Source organism: Amblyraja radiata, chromosome 21, assembly GCF_010909765.2.
Source record: "Amblyraja radiata isolate CabotCenter1 chromosome 21, sAmbRad1.1.pri, whole genome shotgun sequence".
NCBI classification, from domain to species: domain Eukaryota; kingdom Metazoa; phylum Chordata; class Chondrichthyes; order Rajiformes; family Rajidae; genus Amblyraja; species Amblyraja radiata.
Window position 1 is genome coordinate 2,760,503 of NC_045976.1, and position 17,632 is coordinate 2,778,134.

The 17,632-nt window shown below is 42.3% G+C and overlaps 1 protein-coding gene across 1 annotated transcript in view; it reads right to left on the minus strand.

Moving 5' to 3' along the window:
• Positions 1-16,999, minus strand: part of LOC116984952 (cilia- and flagella-associated protein 54-like) — a 50,877-nt gene extending 33,878 nt beyond the window's left edge. The window contains exons 1-4 of the mRNA XM_033039313.1: positions 16,608-16,999; positions 6,304-6,447; positions 942-1,113; positions 186-244 (exon numbers count right to left, since the gene is read on the minus strand). Coding sequence (XP_032895204.1) covers positions 186-244; positions 942-1,113; positions 6,304-6,447; positions 16,608-16,637 — 405 coding nt within the window. The 5' untranslated portion in view covers positions 16,638-16,999. The remainder of the gene's footprint in view (positions 1-185; positions 245-941; positions 1,114-6,303; positions 6,448-16,607) is intronic.
• Between the last annotated feature and the right edge of the window lie 633 nt (positions 17,000-17,632).

The window sequence follows — 17,632 nt, forward strand, 5'->3', positions numbered from 1 at the left end:
CCCGCTGAGTTACTCCAGCTTTTCGTTTCTTTAGGTTTAAACCAGCATCTGCAGTTTCTTTTTACATAATACAAAACTAAATTGACTGCAGTCATTCTTTGTGCCTTCCTTGAAAATCTTCATTACAAAATTAAGCTCCCAAACAAACATAATAAAAAGCAAAAGTAATATACATATCACCTTACCTGAGCATAGAGTGCTAAAACCATAAAATGTCTGCAGATGGTGTAAATATAAGTTGTACCTAAAAGCACAGAATTACATTAATGTATTTCCAACCACATAGAAAGCCAAATTAAATATATATATATACATATGCCTCCTGACAATTCATCATTTTGAAAATCATCCACCGTAGTACTCTGATACAAGAAACTGCCTAAAAAGTTGACGTCTCTAGTATTTACATATGGTCTTTTTTTGAGTGCCAGTGATTATTTCTCCCTTTGCCTTTGGTCTTATTCCTGTGCCTAGAGTATTCCTTGCAACTTTCTTTCCTTTCAACTATTTTTCTAAATCCCTTTTGAAACTCGGTAAAATGATCTGCTTCCACCACTGTTTCAGGCAGCACATTATATCTAAAAATTCACAGGAACATATTTAACAATTCCATATCAGCTGCTATTTATAACCAAATGACTTTTTTCCCCCCAGATTATGGTGTTGAGAAATGTCTCAACCTCCAACACGAGTGTGATCTGCACATTGTTATCCATCTTGATTGACTCTATTGAAAACATTAATTGGTATCTTCTTTAAAGGGAAAACCTCTCTGCGTTATGGAATTTTCCACACCATGCCTGTAATCTTCCATTACAGGACAGATGAGCCTCCATGCCAAACTTTGCAAAGCTCCCACATCATTTTTTTTTTTTTTTTAAATCAAACCATCTCTTTTATTAGTGTGATTTGGTGTAAATTCTGAAAATCAAAAATAATACCGTTGAAAATGAGCCAGAAAAGGTGTTCTTTGGGCAAGGCAACTTGCATAATGAATCGAAGAAATTTAAGAATACTCATGCACTTCCTCTTTGACTCCAGATTCAGCAGTTTTGGGTCAACTTTCTTCACCATTTGGTAACGGCAAACGCAGTTCATTTGCAACGCATGAAACTACAAAACAGAATAATATTAGAAATGATTTTGCATGATAGAATTTACACAAATAGTTATTGATTCAACCTTCATTCTATTTGTTCTGATATAAATATTTATTGTATTCCTAGATTATTAAATGTGCGTGCATTAATTTAATGTGGCAACAAAATGTACATCCAGTTCTAATGTAAATTAGTTTCCACTCAAGCATCTCTAAATATCACCTGATTTTTAAATTATTCTGAAAGTATTTATTATTTTTCTACTTGTTCAAATGAAAGTAAAATAACTACACAAATTTAATATTTTCATGGCAGCAGATGCAAGTGGCAATAATTTCCATTATGTACGGCAAAGATAGCTAATCTTTCGTCATAAAAGCCAATGCTGACTGGCAATTATTTCTTACCACAAGAAAACAGAAACTTAGAGGGTTATTGCATAGCAACTGAAAATGGCCGAGAATAGAACATTTAGTTGCTGGAGTCTTCTATTTTGAATCAAGGAAGCATGCAAGCTTCCTCTCGTCTATTTGTTTTGTAGCGTGCAGTCAACACTTTCAAGCTATTAATAAGCTGCACCTCAGGTGGGAAAGGAGTGGGATATATTTGTTTATATTGTAAATGGCTTGTACAATACATTACTTCAAGCCAGCCTATATATTAAAGGGGCTATGCATTGTAAGCACAAATTGATTGTGACCGTTCATGACATGGTACAAGTCAGGATAAAGTGATTCCTTCATTCCTGGGCTTTGCATAGGAGCAAGAAATGAAGCCAGGAGGTCCTCAACTTTAGAAAGTAGTGGAAACATTCATCCTATAGGTCATTACTAAGAGTCTTGTGACAGGAATCAAAGGACATAGAAACATAGAAACAGAAAAATAGGTGAAGCAGGCCATTTGGCCTTTTGAGCCAGCTCCACCATTAAATATGATCATGGCTGATCATCTAAAATCAGTACCCCCTTCCTGCTTTCTCCCCAGATCCCTTGATTCCTTTAATCCTAACAGCTAAATCTAAATCTCTCTTGAAAACATTCAGTGAATAGGCCTCCACTGCCTTCTGTGGCAGAGAAAACCATATATATTAATGATTTGGAAGAGGGAATTAGGAGCAACACTAGCAAGTTTTCTTGGAATGTATGAGGGATAGTTTTCTAAACCAGCAAGTAGAGGATCCAACGAGAGAGCAGGCTATTCTAGACTGGGTATTGAGTAATGAGGAAGGGTTAGTTAGCAGTCTTGTTGTGCGTGGCCTCGTGGGCAAGAGTAACCATAATATGGTTGAGTTCTTCATTAGGATGGAGAGTGACATAATTAATTCAGAAACAAGTGTTCTGAACTTAAAGAAAGGTAACTTTGAGGGTATGAGATGGGAATTGGCCAAGATAGACTTGCAATTGATTCTTAAAGGGTTGACGGTGGATAGGCAATGGAAGGCATTTAAAGACTGCATTGATGAACTACCCCAATTGTTCATCCCAGCTTGGCAAAATAATAAATCAGGGAAGGTAGTGCATCTGTGGAAAACAAGGGAAATCAGGGATAGTATCAAAATAAAAGATGAAGCATACAAATTAGTCAGAAAAAGCAGCCTACCAGAAGACTGGGAGAAATTCAGAGTCCAGCAGAGGAGGACAAAGAGCTTAATTAGGAAAGGGAAAATAGATTATGAAAGAAAACTGGCAGGGAACATAAAAAACTGACTGCAAAAGTTTTTATAGATATGTGAAGAGAAAAAGATTAGTCAAAACAAATGTAGGTCCCTTGCAGTCAGAAAGAGGTGAATTGATCATGGGGAACAAGAACATGGCAGACGAATTAAATAACAACTTTGGTTCTGTCTTCACTAAGGAAGACATAAATAATCTGCCAGAAATAGCAGGGGACCGGGGGTCAAATGAGATGGAGGAAATGAGTGAAATCCAGGTTAGCCAGGAAGTGGTGTTAGGTAAATTGAATGGATTAAAGAGCGACAAATCCCCAGGGCCAGATAGGCTGCATCCCAGAGTACTTAAGGAAGTAGCCCCAGAAGTAGTGGATGCATTAGTGATAATTTTTCAAAAATCTTTAGATTCTGGAGTAGTTCCTGAGGATTGGAGGGTAGCTATTGTAACCCCACTTTTTAAAAAGTGAGGGAGAGAGAAAACAGGGAATTACAGACCAGTTGGTCTAACATCGGTAGTGGGGAAACTGCTAGTGTCAGTTATTAAAGATGGGATAGCAGCACATTTGGAAAGTGGTGAAATCATTGGACAAAGTCAGCATGGATTTATTAAAGGTAAATCATGTCTCACAAATCTTATAGAATTTTTCAAGGATGAACTAGTAGAGTGGATATGGGAGATCCAGTGGACGTGTTATATCTGGACTTTCAGAAGGCTTTCGACAAGGTCCCACATAAGAGATTAGTATGCAAACGTAAAGCACACGGTATTGGGGGTTCAGTATTAATGTGGATAGAGAACTGGTTGGCAGACAGGAAGCAAAGAATAGGAGTAAACGGGTCATTTTCACAATGGCAGGCAGTGACTAGTGGGTGCCGCAAGGCTCGGTGCTGGGACCCCAGCTATTTACAATATATATATTAATGATTTGGACGAGGGAATTGAATGAAACATCTCCAAGTTTGCGGATGACACAAAGCTGGGGGGGCAGTGTTAGCTGTGAGGCGGATGCTAGGAGGCTGCAAGGTGACTTGGATAGGCTGGGTGAGTGGGCAAATGCATGGCAGATGCAGTATAATTTATATAAATATGAGGTTATTCACTTTGGTGGCAAAAACAGGAAAGTAGACTATTATCTGAATGGTGGCCGATTAGGAAAAGGGGAGATGCAACGAGACCTGGGTGTCATGGTACACCAGTCATTGAAAGTAGTCATGCAGGTACAGCAGGCAGTGAAGAAAGCCAATGGTATGTTAGCATTGATAGCAAAAGGATTTGAGTATAGGAGCAGGGAGGTTCTACTGCAGTTGTTACAGGGTCTTGGTGAGACCACACCTGGAGTATTGCTTACAGTTTTGGTCTCCTAATCTGAGGAAAGACATTCTTGCCATAGAGGGAGTACAGAGAAGGTTCACCAGACTGATTCCTGGGATGTCAGGACTTTCATTTGAAGAAAGACTGGATAGACTTGGCTTGTACTCGCTAGAATTTAGAAGACTGAGAGGGGGGGGGGGGGGCATCTTATAGAAACTTACATAATTCTTAAGGGGTTGGACAGGCTAGATGCAGGAAGATTGTTCCCGATGTTGGGGAAGTCCAGAACAAGGGGTCAGTTTAAGGATAAGGGGGATGTCCTTTAGGACCGAGATAAGAAATACATTTTTCACACAGAGAGTGGTGAATCTCTGGAATTCTGTCACAGAAGGTAGTTGAGGCCAGTTCATTGGCTATATTTAAGAGGGAGTTACATGCGGCCCTTGTGGCTAAGGGGATTGGGGGGTATGGAGAGAAGGCAGGTACGGGATGCTGAGTTGGATGATCAGCCATGATCATATTGAGTGGCGGTGCAGACTCGAAGGGCCGAATGGCCTGCTCCTGCACCTATTTTCTATGTTTCTATGGCACAAAGCTGGGTGGCAGTGTGAACTGTAAAGAGGATGTTAGGAGGTTGCAGGTTGAATGAGTGGGCAGATGCGTGGCAGATTCAGTACAAGAAAGATAAATGTGAGGTTATCCACTTTGGCTGCAAAAACAAGGGGGCAGCTTATTATCTCAATGGGGTTGAGTTAGGTAAGGAGGAGGTACAACGAGACCTGGGTGTCCTTGTACTCCGGTCACTAAAAGTTGGCATGCAGGTGAAGCAGGCAGTGAAGAACGCTAATGGAATGTTAGCCTTCATAACAAGAGGATTTTAGTATAGGAGTAATTAGGTTCTTCTGCAGTTGTATAGGGCTCTAGTAAGACCACATCTGGAGTATTGTTTACAGTTTTGGTCTCCTAATTTGAGGAAGGACATCCTTGGGATTGAGGCAGTGCAGCGTAGGTTCACGAGATTGATCCCTGGGATGGTGGGACTGTCATATGAGGAAAGATTGAAAAGACTAGGCTTGTATTCACTGGAGTTGAGAAGGATGAGGGGGTATCTTATAGAAATGAAATTAAATGCCTTTATTTGTCGTTGTAAGCACTGCATACAATGAGATTGTTATTGCCACTCCATTGGTGCATAATATACAAACATAAAAACACAGGACACAATTTAAAAACAATGTTAAAAACTAGGTATCAAGCTAAGTAAATAATCAGTATTGCACATGGTGATAGTAAAGTTCAAGGTGGGTAGCAGCATGGAAGAGTGCAGCATGAATAATAAATACTCAGTGTTTTTTCATATTGAGTGTGAAGATTGCTTTGGGGAAGAAACTGTCTCTGAGTCAGGAGGTGCGTGTTTTGGCTGACCTGTAACCCCTGCCAGAGGTGTTAAAATTATAAAAGTACTGGACAAGCTATATGCAGGAAACATTTTCCCAATGTTGGGCAAGTCCAAAACCAGGGGCCATATCATTAGGATAAAGGGGAAGCCATTTAAGACTCAGATGAGAAAAAAAGTTTTTACCCAGAGGGCAGTGGAGGCCAATTCACTGGATGGATTTACGAGAGAGTTAGATAGAGCTCTAGGAGCTAGTGGAATCAAGGGATATGGGGAGAAGTCAGGCACGGGTTATTGATTGGGGACGATCAGCCATGATCACAATGAATGGCGGTGCTGGCTCGAAGGGTCGAATGGCCTCCTCCTACACCTATTTTCTATGTTTCTATTTTCTATTTATAACTCTCTGGGTGAAGAAGTTTTTCCCCCATCTCAGTCCTAAATGACCAACCCCTTATTCTTAAACTGTGACCCCTGATTCTGGAGTCCCCCAACAGTGAAAATATTTTTCCTCCATCTAGCCCGTCCAATCCTTTAAGAATTTTATGTTTCAATGTTCACGATTTGCAAATGCACCAGAACATGCAGCCTGATTTCCTCAATGTTTGCAACTTTTTCTGGATTTTATTTCAGATTTTTGTCATCTGCTATGTTATAAATTTCAACTTATCAGTTATAGAACAGTGAATCTATTGCATAAAGAAAAATGACACAGGATATACAAAGATAATAAAGCAAGTCACCAAAATACAATCTCAAGCATTCAGTTATAACAAATACATAGTTTTGCATTTTCCTGTCATGGAAACCACGTTTATGAACATACCGTAAAACTAGAATTTTCCACATCAATTCCATTTCCAAAGAATACGGTTTTAAACTCATTTATGTCTGCGATGTCTTCAATTCTGAAGGAACCGAATTGCTGCAGGTATCGTCCATAACACTGCCACACGGCCAATTTATATAGCTGGGAGTTAAGGCCAACATTCATTAGAATATAGTACATGAAAGAATGGATAAACAAATTATCATTTAAATGGAGCAAGACTACAAAGTGTTGCAGTAGAGAGGGTTCTGGGTATATTAGTAGAGGCCCTCCCCACATTACAAAAGGGTGCTATTCCTCATGATTATTCTAATTCGAATAGTTCACAAATCCTAATTGTGGCCATATGTGGTAAAGTGTAGTTAAAATAAAATGTTTCATTCAACCGCGGGCGCCCAGCGATAGAGATGACCGGGTTTCATTCCAACTACGGGTGCTGTCTGTACGGAGTTTGTACGTTCTCCCCATGACCGCATGGGTTTTCTCCGAGATCTTCGGTTTCCTCCCACACTCCAAAAACCTACAGGTATGTAGGTTAATTGGCTTGGTGTAGGTGTAAAATTGTCCCTAGTGTGTGTAGGATAGTGTTACTGTGCGGGGATCACTGGTCGGTGTGGACTGTTTCCACGCTCTATCTCTAAACTAAACTACAACACAGATATTGGTGCAAACAAGTTCACAGACAGTAGATGTCTGCTGTCCCACTCCACAAATCCTGCCAGTCGCCCAAACGCTTAAGTCAGGCATTCCTAATCCGGAGAGGACATAAAATAATGATACAGTATATTATTATAAATCCTTGTGGATTATTGTCTTTATTGCAAAGGTCTAGATTATAAAAGCTAGGAAATTTTGGTACAAATTTCTATGACTTTGGCGAGACACACCAAGAGTACTGCATACAGTTTTAGTCTCCCTATTTTAAAGATACCTGCAGAGGGAACAATGCAAAGGAGCTGTACCGGGTACGTGAGGATGCTCTTCATTGACTATAGCTCTGCATTCAATACGGTCATCCCCACCAAGCTCACCACCAAACTCCACCAGCTAGGCCTCAGCTCGCCGATATGCGATTGGATCCTGAACTTTCTGACGGAGCGACCGCAGGCAGTGAGACTGGGCCCGCACCTGTCCTCCACTATTACCCTGAGCACCGGCACACCACAGGGCTGTGTACTAAGCCTCATGTTCTACTCCCTCCCTCCGAACTACTTCCCTCCGGCAGACGTTATAAGGCCTTCTACGCCCAAACCTCCAGACTCAGAAACAGCTTTATTCCCAGAGCTATAGCGGCTCTGAACCAGCCCTGCTGAGTGCCCCCCATCCCCCCTGGACTGTCTCCCTCGGATGGTCACGTCACACAGCTTATTTATTTATTTTACTCTTCTTTTACATCGGTTGGAAGCTGCATACTAAATCTCGTTGCACTGACGTGCAATGACAATAAAAGATATTATTATTATTATTATTATTATTATTATTATTATTATTCATGGGACAAAGTGAGGTGCTGAGAAGGTGCTTCCATGTTGGGATTATTTAGAAATAGGAGCAAAGTTTCAGCATAATTTAAGACTGAGATGAGGAGAAGTTTCTTCTCTCAGATGGTTATGAATCTTCGCAATTCTCTAGTCCAGAGAGCTGTGAAGGTGGAGTCATTGAACACATTAATGTTAGAGATTGACAGACAATTTAGTTACAGGGGGTATGAAAAACAAGAGAAGGAGAGGTTTAAAACCAAAATTGGGTCAGTCACAATTTCATTGAATGGTAAAGCAAGAGCAAAACTGGCTTACTCCTGCACCTGTTCCACATGTAAAAAAAGCATGTATTTAACGAGTAATAGAAAACAAACATTGCTGAGTGGATTGGTCAGATGCTAAGAGATTGTAGATGCTGAAATGTCGAGCACAAAACTGCTGGAGGAACTCAACGGGTCAGGCAACATCTGTGGAGCGAAATAAACATTACATTTTGGAGTAGAAGGGAAATAACAGGAAGGAGAAGGGGTGGCCAAGTCATAGGTGGATCCAGGTAAGGAGGAGTTGGTTGGCAGATGAATCAGGTGCAGAAGTTCCAAAAGAGGAGTAGGGGAGCGATTACTTGCAAATGGAGAATTCAGCGTTCATGCCTTTGAAATTTAGGCGATCTGTGCGGAATATGACGTGTTGTTTTAAAATGTCAAAATTTACAGGTGAGATCAAATTTATAAGTGTGACAAGCAGGGTGATAGCAATTGACTCCAACTGGTTACAAAAATAAGCAAAATGGGTCGACAATGGTAGGTGGAATTTAATTCTGAGGAGCATAAAGTGAAGTTTTTAGGACAATCGAATACAAAGAGATACGAAAAGCTAAAACACTGCTCCAAAGTGTGTGCAGTAACAGAGGATGCTGAAGAACCACACCTCATACAGGGTAGACTACAACTCAAGACATGAACATTGAATTTCATGTCAGTATTGAACTCGGGTTCAATATTGATCATTGGAATAGAACTTGCACATTAGACAATAGGTGCAGGAGTGGGCCATTTGGCCCTTCGAGCCAGCACCGCCATTCAATGTGATTATGGCTGATCACCCCCAATCAGTACCCCGTTCCTGCCTTCTCCCCATATCCCCTGATTCTGCTATTTTTAAGAGCCCTATCTAGCTCTCTCTTGAAAGCAACCAGAGAACCTGCCTCCACCGCCCTCGGAGGCAGAGAATTCCACACTCTCCACTCTCTGTGAGAAAAAGTGTTTCCTCATAGAAACATAGAAACATAGAAATTAGGTGCAGGAGTAGGCCATTCGGCCCTTCGAGCCTGCACCGCCATTCAATATGATCATGGCTGATCATCCAACTCAGTATCCCGTACCTGCCTTCTCTCCATACCATCTGATCCCCTTAGCCACAAGGCCCACATCTAACTCCCTCTTAAATATAGCCAATGAACTGGCCTTGACTACCCTCTGTGGCAGGGAGTTCCAGAGATTCACCACTCTCTGTGTGAAAAAAGTTCTTCTCATCTCGGTTTTAAAGGATTTCCCCCTTATCCTTAAGCTGTGACCCCTTGTCCTGGACTTCCCCAACATCGGGAGCCATCTTCCTGCATCTAGCCTGTCCAACCCCTTAAGAATTTTGTAAGTTTCTATAAGATCCCCTCTCAATCTCCTAAATTCTAGAGAGTATAAACCAAGTCTATCCAGTCTTTCTTCATAAGACAGTCCTGACATCCCAGGAATCAGTCTGGTGAACCTTCTCTGCACTCCCTCTATGGCAATAATGTCCTTCCTCATCTCTGTTCTAAATGGCATACTCCTTATTCTTAAACTGTGGCCCCTGGTTCTGGACTCCCCCAACATCGGGAACATGTTTCCTGCCTCTAATGTGTCCAAGCCCTTAACAATCTTATATGTTTCAATGAGATGCCCTCTCATCCTTCTAAACTGCAGAGTGTACAAGCCCAGCTGCTCCATTCTCTCAGCATATGACAGTCCCACCATCCCGGGAATAAACCTTGTCAACCTACACTGCTCTCCCTCAATAGCAAGAATGTCCTTCCTCAAATTAGGGAGGCAAAATTGCACACAATACTCCAGGTGTGGTCTCACTAGGGCTCTATACAACTGCAGAAGGACCTCTTTGCTCCTATATTTGATTCCTCCTGTTATAAAGGCCAACATGCCATTCACTTTCTTCACTGCCTGCTGTACCTGCATGCTTACTTACATAGACTGATGTACAAGGACCCCCAGATCCCATTGTAACTTCCCCTTTTCCCAACTTGACGCTATTTAGATGGTAATCAGCCTTCCTGTTTTTGATACCAAAGTGGGTAACCTCACATTTATCCGCATTAACCTCACATTTACCCGCATCTGCCATGCATCTGCCCACTCCCCCAACCTGTCCAAGCCACCCTGCATTCTCATAGCATCCTCCACACAGTTCACACTGCCACTCAGCTTTATGTCATCTGCAAATTTACTAATGGTACTTTGAATCCCTTCATCCAAATCATTGATGTATATTGTAAATAGCTGCGGTCCCAGCACCGAGACTTGCGGTACCCCACTAGTCACTGCCTGCCATTCTGAAAGGGACCCGTTTATCCCTACTCTTTGTTTCCCGTCTGCCAACCACTTCTCTATCCGTGTCAGCACTCTACCCCCAATACCATGTGCCCTAATTTTGCCCACTAATCTCCTATGTGGGACCTTATCAAATGATTTCTGAAAGTCCAGGTACACTACATCCACTGGCTCTCCCTTGTCCATTTTCCGAGTTACATTATCAAAAAAATTCCAGAAGATTAGTCAAGCATGATTTCCCCATGCCGACTCGGACCGATCCTGTTACTGCTACCAAAATGTGCGGCTATCTCATCTTTTATAATTGACTCCAGCAACTTCCCCACCACCGATGTCAGGCTAACTGGTCTATAATTCCCCGTTTTCTCTTTCTTGCCTTTCTTAAAAAGTGGGATAACATTAGCTACCCTTCAATCCACAGGAACTGATGCTGAGTCTATAGAACATTGGAAAATTATCACCATGCATCCACGGTTTCTAGCCACTTCCTTAAGTACCCTGGGATGCAGACCATCAGGCCCTGGGATTTATCAGCCTTCAATCCCATCAGTCCAGGGGCGGATAACTCGGGGGGGCCAGAGGGGACACGTCCCCCCCATGTTTTGAGAGGTGGGGGACATTCCCCCCCACAAGTTTTTGTGATCCCAATTTTAAAATCTCCGTTTTTAGTGCTGGATTGAGCCTCCGAAGCCTCGCGCGTGTGCGCATGCACGCATGGCCGCTAAAGAAATATGTCCCCTGTCCCCTCCATATTTTGATAGCGAGTTCCGCTCTTGCATCAGTCTATCCAACACCATTTCCTGCCTAATGTTGATTTCCTTCAGTTCCTCTGTCACCCCAGATCTTCTGGCCACTACTATATCAGGAAGAGTGTTTGTGTTCTCCTTAGTGAAGACAGATCCAAAGTACCTGTTCAACTCATCTGCCATTTCCTTGTTCCCCATAATAAATTTACCTTTTTCGGTCTTCAAGGGTCCAACTTTGGTCTTAACTAATTTTTTCCTCTTCACATACCTGAAGAAGCTTTTACTATCCTGCTTTATATTCTTGGCTAGCTTACCTTCGTACCTCATCTTTTCTCCCCGTATTGTCTTTTTAGTTATCTTCTGTTGTTCTTTAAACATTACCCAATCCTCTTGCTTCCTGCTCATCTTTGCTACGTTGTACTTCTTCGCTTTAATTTTTATACTGTCCTTGACGTCCCTTGTCAGCCATGGTCGCCCCTTTCTCCCCTTGGAATCTTTCTTCCTCCTAGGAATGAACTGATCCTGCACCTTCTGTATTATTCTTAGCCATTCTTGCCATTTTTGTTCCACTGTCATCCCTGCTCATGTATCTTTCCAGTCAACTTTGGCCAGTTCCTCCCTCATGGCCCCATAGTCCCCTTTATTCAACTGCAACACTGACACCTCCGATCTACTCTTCTCCCTCTCCAATTGTAGATTAAACCTGACCATGTTATGGTCACTGCCTCCTAATGGCTCATTAACCTCAAGGTCCTTTATCAAATCCAATCAATTACATAATATGAAATCCAGAATTGCCTTCTCCCTGGTCGACTCTAATACAAGCTGTTCAAAGAATCCTTCACGATGGCACTCTACAAAGTCCCTTTCTTGGGGTCCAGTACCAACCTGATTTTCCCAGTCTACCTGCATATTGAAATCTCCCATAACAGCCACAGCATTACTTTTACTACATGCCAATTTTAACTCCTGATTCAACTTGCGCCCTATGTCCAGGCTACTGTTTCGGGGCCTGTAGATTAGTCCCATTAGGGTATTTTTACCCTTACAATACCTTAGTTCTATCCATACTGACTCCACGTCTCCTGAATGGCAGGCAGTGGCGAGTGGAGTGCTGCAAGGCTCAGTGTTGGGGCCGCAACTGTTTACCATATATATTAATGATTTAGAAGAGGGAATTAGGAGCAACACTAGCAAGTTTGCGGATGACACAAAGCTGGGTGGCAGTGTGAGCTGTGAAGAGGATGTTAGGAGGTTGCAGGGTGACCTGCACAGGTTGAGTGAGCGGGCAAATGCGTGGCAGATGAAGTATAATATAGATAATTGTGAGGTTATCCAAAACAAGGGGCAGATTATTATCGCAATGGAGTTAGGATAGGTAAGGGGGAGGTGCAGCGAGACCTGGGCGGCCTTGTACACCGGTCACTGAAAGTTGGCTTACAGATACAGCAGGCAGTAAAGAAAGCTAATGGAATGTTGGCCTTCATAACAAGAGGATTTCAGTATAGGAATAAAGAGGTTCTTCTGCAGTTGTATAGGGCTCTGGTGAGACCACATCTGGAGTATTGTATGCAGTTTTGGTCTCCTAATTTGAGGAAGAACATCCTTGTGATTGAAGCAGTGCAGCGTAGGTTCACGAGATTGATCCCTGGGATGGCGGGACTGTCATATGAGGAAAGATCGAAAAGACTAGGCTTGTATTCACTGGAGTTTAGAAGGATGAGGGGAGTTCTTATAGAAACATATAACATTATAAAAGGACTGGACAAGCAGGAAAAATGTTCCCAATGTTGGGCGAGTCCAGAACCAGGGGCCACAGTCTTAGAATAAAGGGGAGGTCATTTAAGACTGAGGTGATGACTTTTTCATCCAGAGAGTCGTGAATTTATGGAATTCCCTGCCACAGAGGGCAGTGGACGCCAAGTCACTGGATGGATTTAAGAGAGAGTTAGATAGAGCTCTAGGGGTTAGTGGAGTCAAGGGATATGGGGAGAAGGCAGGCACGGGTTATTGATAGGGGACGATCAGCCATGATCACAATAAATGGCGGTGCTGGCTCGAAGGGCTGAATGGCCTCCTCCTGCACCTATTTTCTATGTTTCTATGTTTCAATGTCACCCCTTGCAAGGGACTGAATTTCATTCCTCACCAACAGGGCAACCCCACCCCCTCTGCCCACCTGTCTGTCTTTTCGATATGAGGCATACCCTTGAATATTCAGTTCCCAGCCCTGGCCCTCTTGCAAACATGTCTCAGTAATTCCCACAACATCATACTTGCCAGTTTCTAACTGAGCCTCAAGCTCGTCCACTTTATTCCTTAAACTTTGTGCATTCAGATACAGCACTTTGACCTCCGTATTCACTCCCCCCTCACAATTGGCCCTGACGTTACTCTGTTGTCCATTCTCAAGCTTTCCTTCCCATTAATTCGAGAATCTTTTGTAATTTTTCCTGTAGCCACTTCCCCTTCAACTCCATCTTTATACTCCCAATTTGTCCATCCCTCCCCCCCACTATTTATTTTAAACCCACACGTGTAGCCCAAGCAAACCTCCCTGCCAGAATGTCGGTCCCCCTCCAGTTAAGGTGTAACCCGTCCCTTTTGTACAGGTCACCCCTACCCCTGAAGAGATCCCAGTGTTCTATAAATCTAAATCCTTGCTCCCTGCTCCAGCCCCTCAGCCACACATTCAGACCCCCTATATCCCTGTTCCTGTCCTCAGTAGCACGTGGTACTGGAAGCAATCCAGAGATAACCACCCTAAAAGTCCGGCATTCAGTCTTCTTCCCATCTCTCTGAAGTCATGTTGGAGAACCTCCTTCCTCTTCTTCCTGATGTCGTTTGTGCCTACGTGCACAACTACTGCCGGCTGTTCACCTTCTCTCTCTCGATGATGGTCAGAATTTGGCTCGTGACATCCTGAACCCTGGCACCAGGGAGGCAACAGACCATCCTCGCATCTTGTCTGCCGCCACAGAATCTCGTCCACTCCACGGACAATGGAGTCACCCACCACTAGGGCTCTGCCCGACGTCGGTCTCGCCGGTCAAGTCCCGTCTCCAGGATTGGAGCCACCGACATGTCCGTCACTCGGACTGGAAACCTTGTCTCCCCGGACAGTTCCCAAGAGGGCGTACCTGTTTTCATTGGGCACAGCCACCCGAGTCTTCTGCACTCCATGATTTCCACCCATTCTCTCTGTCACGCACCTTGGTTCTTCCCGTAACCTCGGCGTGACTACCTCACTGTAGGTCCTGTCCAGGAAACTCTCGTTTTCCCGGATGGCCCTGCGGGCATCCAGCTGCTTCATCCGTGTCCCTGGGCTCCTACACTCTGCAAGCCTCACACTGTCTTCTCCATGTAGTTTGTCCCAGAGTATTCTGGTTTCCTCCTGCACGCTTACAATGGACTAGTTGTAAGTTTAATGGCCACTATATATTGCTCCCAGTGAGTAAGTGAGTGGTACATTCTGGAAGGAGGAATCTTGAGGAATGCAAGGAGAGGAAGTTAAGGGAAAATTACCGAGGAATGGGACTGCTAAGAGGCCTATTGTGGACTCAATTATAGAAATGGTCTCTTTCATGTCATGTGGAAATGGACATAGAAGGCCCAGCTCCATAAACCATGGAACAGTGGTATGGCAGTGACAGAAACCATTAACTTTGTTTTCTCTCTCTCTCTTAGAGACACTGCCTGGTCCGCTGAGTAGAACATTTTCTGTTGCTATTTCAGATTTCCTTCATCCACCGTTAATGATAAAAACTTTGTTATCTACTATATCTATACATGACATTCTTCGGAACCCCATCAATCCTCCCCTCAATATCTTTAGTTTCAATGAGAGAAGGTGTAGCTTTACCAACCTCACCTCTTAACCAAAATCCTTTATCTTCAAAACACTAGTGAGAAGATTACAGGAGCCTTGATGAAAATCTTTCTATTCTCTCCAGTCACTGATGGGCTCCAGGGAATTGGAGAGTAGCAAGTGTTTCTTTCACGAAAATGGGAAGTAGAAATAATCCAGGAAATTATATGCTGACGAGTCTCATGTCAGTAGTGGGGAAGCTATTGGAAAGGATTCTTCTGGACTTGCATTTGGAAGAGAAAGGGCCAAGGAGTGACAGTCAGCATAGCTTTGAAAACTTTCTGCAGCCTCTCCGAGACATCCACGTCTCTGGCACCGAGGAGGCAATTTACTAACCTGCAGCCACAGAACCTCCTGTCTGATCCCTTTAATTATAGTGTCCTCTCACTACAGCCTTGTCTGAATTCACCTTACTCCTCTGTGCCTCAGAGCCAAACCTGGTATCACAAACACAGCTGCTGCCACTGCTGCTTTCTCCTGAATGGCTTCTCCCACAACAGTATCCAAAAGGGTGAACTTGTTCTCAAAAAGAATGGATCAATACACTTAAAAAAAAACTCCCTCTGTCGCCTGCACACACTTTAGAGTTGTTCCATTTAGTTTATCTTATCTCTTCTTGGTACATGTACAAAAATATATCACTTAACACTCCTCAGAATTAAATTCCAGTTGCCCTTTGGCCATTCTAATTTTATTAATAGAAATCCAGTTAGAATCAATTGCTATCATCCCGTTTATCACACCTGCATGTTTGATCTCAAGCAAATTTTAAAATTGTAACATTCTACTTCAAACTTTAAAATCCTGGACTTTTTAATGTATGTAACGCATATCTTACAAAGAAGTCATGTCATCAGCTCAGAAGTGTTTTTACATCTAAATAAGCATTGTTCCAAAAGAACAGAAGGTTATGTCACACAATTTAGATGAAAGTTGATACTGGGGTCAGGTAGACTCGTTTTATCAAATTGCTCGGCTTCTGCTTTGTTAATTCTTTTTAAAGTAAGCATACATCACAATTATTTATTTTATCATGTTACCACATTTTATCTCCAAGCAAAAAGGCAAAACATGTATCAAAAATATGAGAACAATCTGAGTGATTCATATTTTCCTTTCACTTCCTTGCACACTCTTGTAAACATGCTAGATTGGTATGTCAATCGCAATAACGTTTATATTGATTGTCTCGATTTTGCTTCTTAAAAACTACTCTAGTTATTTGCTGTTTTATGAATAAGATCAGTATCTTATTCATAAAACAGCAAATAACTAGAGGAGCTGATCAAGGGAGGAATCTTTCACAACTTTGGAACTTAATAATGATGGTACACGTGACAATAAACTGACGTCTGAACCTTTGAATAGTCAGTATGGATTTAGTGGCCTGTTTCTGAACTGTATGTCTGAATTTATGAGGCATCAACTCAAACAACAAGTGAAATGACAGGATTTGTATTAAAAATGTACTAGCATAGTTACATTTGGATTACTTAGCAGAAAGTTGGCACATATTCATTTGATTTTATTTAGCAGAATAACATTTTATTGCAAAGCATAGAATTAATTTGATTTATTTATTTTATTACGAGAATTCAGACAGGGTTACCTTCATCCGTACTAGAAAATCTCCAATCATCAGCAATTTTTCTTCAAAATAGTTAACTGGAAACAATTTTTCATACGTGTTCCAGATGTAAAATAAATTGTTGGCTCTAATAAATTGAAGCAGAACAATACTTTTTTTTGGTGAGTCAGTATAATCTCCCCTTCAAAGAAACCAAAAATACACTTTATACATACACTTTATGCTGCCACAATTAAAAATATTTCACAAATGCACGTAAAATGTTGATCTCCTGTGAAATTGCACATATGGGGTCAAAATTCCACATAGGGAGTGGTAAAGTGGGATACGAGAGGGAAATCATTTAAACAGAGCTTGCTAATTCAGAGCATTCGGAGTTTTGATTAATTAATTTCTGGACCAGTCCATTAGGAGATGGAGACTATCTCGTGGATGATACAGTCAACAATCTATTTGCAGTGGAATTGCAACTCAAGCTATGCATGAAGGACCACGTTTTTCTAAATACTACCCAAGCAAAGGTCCTAGTTTATTCGGAATGATGCAAACAAATGAAAGGTAACAATCCCAGGCAGCAGGGGCACTCTGGTCAAAGCCTCCATGTGCACGTACGATGCTGTCGGTGTGCAGAATAACGTGCACCTGCCACCAATTAGAACCGACATCAGGACCTTGTTGGTGCTGGTGTTATTGCAACCAATCGAGTGAAGCAAATAGATATGGTTAAGAAACTGGTATGTATGCTATAACACAGTCTTGATCAGCTATGCGAAGGTCTAGTTATTATACTTGGCACTGGTATAGACCATACCCTATACTGTTCTGCAGCAATCAGCGTTCCATCTCGAGTCCAGTCAACTGGAGATTAAAGATGGAACGGGTCCGAAGGATCATGATGCATTAGTTTGCGGACAACAGGCAAAAGCGTGCCCAGCGTCACCCTCATCCTGATGACCAACTTTGTGTGTGGCTGCATCAGACTGTACCAAATGTGTCAATGTACCAAAGCACATGAGCCAAAATTGGAGAGGGAGAGGGAGGGGGAG